Raw genomic sequence first — 5,306 nt, 5'->3', positions numbered from 1 at the left:
AAAAAAAAAAAAAAAATTCACTTGTTTTTTTTTCAAATCAGTGTTATTTAGCTGTTTGGGGAACAACAGATGCTAAATCCACAGAATTATTTCATCTGTTTTGGTCTCCATCCATTTATAGGTTGAGGAAGAACCTGAAGGGTTTCTATGTGGTTCATCCCACCTGGTACATCAAACTCCTCATCACCATCATCAAACCCTTCATCAGGTGTGCAGCCTATTTCCCTCTTTCAAGTCAAATTGCAAAATTAAATCTTTTAGCTGCTGCACCGCAGTAAAACATAAGCAGTTCTCTTTCTGTTTCATGTTTTCAGCTCTAAGTTCAGCAGAAAGCTTCAGTTCGTGAACACGCTTCAGGAGCTTTCCCAGTTCATCTCTACTGAACATGTGCAGATCCCAGACTGTGTCAGACAGTGAGTCAAACACAAAGACCCAATAGATCAGAGCAGATTAACTCCCAATTATTAAAATGAACTTTAAAGTGTGTTTAAGATGAGATATTGTATCCACGCTTGTTTTGATTTTTAATGCAGGTACGACCAGAACCAGTCCAGGTGAAGCTCAAGTACAGCCTGAAGTGAATAAAATATTCCTCTCTGGTATTGATTGCGTCTCACCTTGCAGGAAGTGATTATACATCACCTTCAGACTGTATTTCAGGATAAGGATTATGCTATTTTTACAAATGTATTTTGTAAATGGTGTTGATGGAGGCTTTGCTTTTTATATATATATATTTTTAAATCTCTTTTTTTATATTTTTGAAGAGAAAACAGCATAATACACATGCACAATGTACACACGCTGCCTCATTTCTGTTTTCACTTCTCAAGGGACATTTTGAAAGCAAATTTTTTTTACAGAGAGTTCGGGTTAATGAGAATTTTCTGTCCTTTCCTCCATAACCTGGTGAGGTTTTTAAATCTAATATTGTTTCTACACTTCAGTGTTATGAAAAAAAACATGTTTATTGATTATAACCATCTGGATATGTTGATGTTTTTTAGATTAATTAGAATTAAACTGATTTTATATTATGTTTTACAGAGCTGTGTCAAATTTGTTTGTTTTTATTAATTTTAAATTAGTCTCTTAAGTTTTTTAGCAAAAGTATACATTTTGCACTATTAAAAATAAGCTGTCATACAGAAACATAAAACCCTACTTAACTCTGTTATCCTCTGTTAACTTGCTTTTTACTAAAAATGTTAGCCATAGCCCTGACATACCAAACTGTGCTTACTACAGCGTCCAAACTGCTATAATAAACTCTTTACTTGGGATTCCAGGTTCAACGGTGGATAAAAAATGGTTTAACAGCCATGTGTGTTGTTCTAAAAGGCAGTCGCTTAAAGTTTCCAGGAAATCCCAAACTTTTAGATATTTGCACTTAGAGATTTCTATAATAAAGATATAAAACAGAAAAACACCTCAATAATAAGAGGGTTGTTAAAATGGTGATTCGCTTTTATAAGGGTAAAAGATAGAGACTGAAAACAAAGATATAGACTCAAATGGACTCTGTCTAAACTCTTGATTGATATCAGAGGGAAAATCTTATTTTACACAAAAATAAAACAGGAGGAGGAACTGGGACTTGTACTCACAGTAGTTTGAGGACTAAAAGAGACAGGTAAAATGGACAATCTTTGTATTACATTTCTAGAACAGAAAAAAGAGACGATCTGCACGACTTTCTTTGCACATTCGCTTTATTTTTGCTTTTGTGCTTTCTCGTTTGTTAATTGGAAAAAAAAATCACAAAGAAATAGAGAGTGTGAAAGCATTAACTACATGCTTTTGCACAATTTATTGCAATATTACATCTCCTTCTCTAGAGACCATAGAAATTGGATCATAATTCAGTACATCCTATGTGTGCTACGTTCTGGAAAAAACAGAATTCACCTTATATGGGTCCAGAGAACAATTCTTTCAATCAGGCATTTTCATTCTGTTTTCAGAGAGCCTCTTTTTTCCTACTTCGTCCCCCTTTCCCCCTTTGAGCAAAAGGTTTAATGAGAGGCTTTAGAACAAAACATGTTCCTGTGTTAGCAGAGAAAAATGGTAAAAATATTATATTTAAAGACTGATTTGACTCATTAAATTCCCTCCTTTTCAATTAGAAGTCAAGCTCATATGTGATTCACTGGGTTCAGCTTATCTACCAGTCTGAGCAGAAACCCACAACATGAGGCTTGTTGTTAGACAAAATATATCTACAAATATTTCACTTTTTTTTTAATAAAAAAGAATGCATCTTACATAGTTTTTGGTCAAAGACGCACAACTGATTTGATACATTTCACTTTAAAAGTGTGATATAATATATTGATCAAAACCTATTCTAAGAGTGCAACTAAGACTTAATGTTAAAGAAACCCAACAAAGTCCAAAAATAAATAGTCTAGGGGTCTTGTTTATCTTATCAACCTCTGGGCCTCCCTGTGGGCTGATAGGGCTCTGACCACAGGTTTCTGCGAACTGTTATCAGACTCAGCAGGTCTGATCCAGATCACCAATGAAAACATCGGAGTGAGCGACATGTGAGCACCTTCTGTATGAGCAGGAAAAGGAACACTGAGATCATTTATAAAGAACTGGAAAGCTCATAACTGTCAGTGTGAACTTTAGATATGCTGGAAGGGAGCCACTTTACTAACCTAGCTACTTTTTCAGTTCCCTACTAGTTAAATCCTAAAATAAATCTGAAAAGACTTGTTAAAATGAAGGTTTGATCAGAGTGAGGTTACAGTAATGCCAGGATGTATACCAGTTCCTGTGTCTGAGCGGCCTGTGTGGACCGTTTGTCAGGATATGGAGCTCGACAGGAAGGAGGTGAGGTTGCTGCTGAGGAAACTCCATAAACAGGAACCCAGAGCAGATCATGTGTGAGACCCAGTTCACTTTAACCACTGGCTTCTGTTGGCTTTCAAAGCTATCACAGTTTAAACGCATGTGTGTCATATTTTTGTTCCTCTTTCACTGGAGTTCAATGTTCCTCCATGTACAGAAAGCCCTTAAGAGGAACCTGAAAATAGGGAAGATGCTAAAGCACAGTGGGAGCACTGGAATTGCTCTTTTATGCGGTATAATGCTATTGTTAATTAAGTATTACATTTTATGTAATATACTTTACATTGCCCTAAAAAATGTCTTGAATCATCTCTTTTTCTCAAGAAAACAAGACAATGTTCATTGAGATAAAGAGTCTAAATCAGTAGATCCTTAGTAAAGTATTGAATTTTTGTTGTATTTTTACTCATGTTCAGACCTGCTCTTCATCAATCGTTGAGAAGGCTCGAAAAGGATTGATTAAAAGGTGGATCCAACTATACTGGGATAATTTTTTGTAATGACATCTTACCTTCACAAGTTGCTTTCACCATAATGCTTCACTAGATACTGTATATACAAACAAATGCAAAAACAATCTAATTGGGTATCATTTTAAATGCAATTGACAATGAAATGAAAACAAAATAGAGAAAAAAGGGAGAAAGGGGAGGTACAAATCTTAATAGGGAGAGAATGTGTTTAAATTAAAGTGGAGGAAGGTAATACAAGATAACTTCCTCAAAGTCTGCTTCCACACCAGCAGACAGAGAGGGAAAAAAACAAAAAAGAATCCCAGGTACAAACCATAAATGTATATATGAACACATCATTAAAATAAAAGTAATATAATATTTTTTTAATGCAAAATATATTTAGTGGCAGTGACAGCTAACTATATGGTTTATCTATTTACTTAACATCCATATCCAAACAGCTGTGGGTGTATGTGCGAATGCACTTGTAAGGTTTCACCAAAAAATGCTCATAAGTGGGTGTGAGGAATCACAGACCTGCCCCCCAAGGGGGCACAGGGAGACATGGGGTAGACCAGAGCCCCAGACCTTTGAAAGGGCCCACAGAGCATGGGAGCTCAAGGAGGATCCAACATAGGGATGACTGCATCCCCTTTTGTGGAAGAGAGACCCAGGGAATCATGGTGAAAAGTGTACTTTAAAAAGTATTTTTACTGTACTTATTTTTTTTCCCTTTCCTTGAGTACAATTCTTGTCAAGTATCACTAATCCTACTTTTTTCTGGTTACTCTGTTTGCTGTGAGTAACTTCAGCTTTTCAGAGAACGGCTTAAAATACAATAAAATCAGATTGGTGGAATTTTTCTTCTCTTTTTATGATTTTTTTATGATGAAAAAGATGAATTTGAAAAATGATTTCCTCTACAGGGATTATTTATATCTGTTATGTATTTCATTCGTTAATATAAGAAAATCTGCTCATAAAGTGTGTCTGACTGCATCATTCCCTAACATTTAATTGGACGTTATGATCCAATAATTACGCTGTACCAGAGTAGCCTTTTTAACAAATACTACCTTAACTCTTACTTGAGTAATTTCTTGGATGACTAAGTTTTACTTGCTAACAAAAAAGGTTAAGGTGGTGCTAATTCAAGCCTCTTTCTCACTGAAAATCCTAGGTTAACACGTGTTAAAAACATTAAACCTTTATGTGGGTGGGTTAGAACCAGCTTTTTTTGCCAGTGAGAAGGGAGACAAATGATGATTTTAACGGTTCAGCACACGTTTGTAAAGCCGCTTTCACACTACTTTACTCCATGTTACCCAGTTTTATTGGTTTAATTCCTGTTTTGTTGTAATTTCTAGATTTATGTTAGTTCTAATTTTTTCTGTTGTCCTCTGTTGCCCTCTTGTGTGTGTATGTTCCTTTCCCCTTGGCTCCCTCGTTGTCTCCTCTCACACCTGCTCCTTGTCAGCTCGTTAGCCCTCCCTTTGTCTCTACTCTCCCTCTGCTGTCACTCTTTGTTGGTTCCTTGTCATTGCTGTCCCCTCATGCTGTTGTCTGCCTACCTCGTCTCTCCCTGGCTCCTCATGTTTGGTTTCCCCAGTGGTCTCCATAGTTCTGGTTTGTTTTACATTATTAGTTGTTTTTTTGGATTCCTGCCTTTGTTAAACTGTTTCCTTTGATTTAAACTACAAGAAATTGCCTCAGCCTCTCTGCCTCTGCGTATGGGTCCTCAACCTCAACCAAACCCTTGACAGTTTTTCAAACATGGGTCGACCCGCTCCCTTCCAATTAGCAAAAAAAGCTGGCAGGCTGCGTGACCTCTGTCCCCCCGCGGTGGCATGTCTGATGACAGCATCATGCTGGGTTAACATTGATGATGTCACCATTGCTACAGAAATCTGGAGAGAAAGCAATGGAGAACAATATATAAGTAAGCCAGGTCAGTTTCCTTGCATATTGTTACATATAGAGCTAGATCAGACGTGG

General features: G+C 36.7%; 1 protein-coding gene across 2 annotated transcripts in view; it reads left to right on the top strand.

The window, feature by feature from the left end:
- Positions 1-1,018, top strand: part of bnipl (BCL2/adenovirus E1B 19kD interacting protein like) — an 11,563-nt gene extending 10,545 nt beyond the window's left edge. Inside the window, exons 9-11 of one of the 2 annotated variants that reach the window (XR_001481241.1) lie at positions 122-208; positions 290-413; positions 534-549. Coding sequence is in view for 1 of the 2 variants with exons in the window: in XM_015375022.1 (XP_015230508.1) it covers positions 122-208; positions 315-413; positions 534-558 (211 nt within the window). In the remaining variant the exon portion in view is untranslated. Of the gene's footprint in view, positions 1-121; positions 209-289; positions 414-533 lie in introns of both variants that reach the window. The other variant, XM_015375022.1, reaches the window with a different exon arrangement.
- Positions 1,019-5,306: the final 4,288 nt, after the last annotated feature.

This window comes from Cyprinodon variegatus, unplaced genomic scaffold (assembly GCF_000732505.1).
Source record: "Cyprinodon variegatus isolate N-32 unplaced genomic scaffold, C_variegatus-1.0 Scaffold112, whole genome shotgun sequence".
NCBI classification, from domain to species: domain Eukaryota; kingdom Metazoa; phylum Chordata; class Actinopteri; order Cyprinodontiformes; family Cyprinodontidae; genus Cyprinodon; species Cyprinodon variegatus.
The sequence above is the reverse complement of the archived record's forward strand: the minus strand, read 5'-3'. Positions and strand labels throughout refer to the sequence as shown.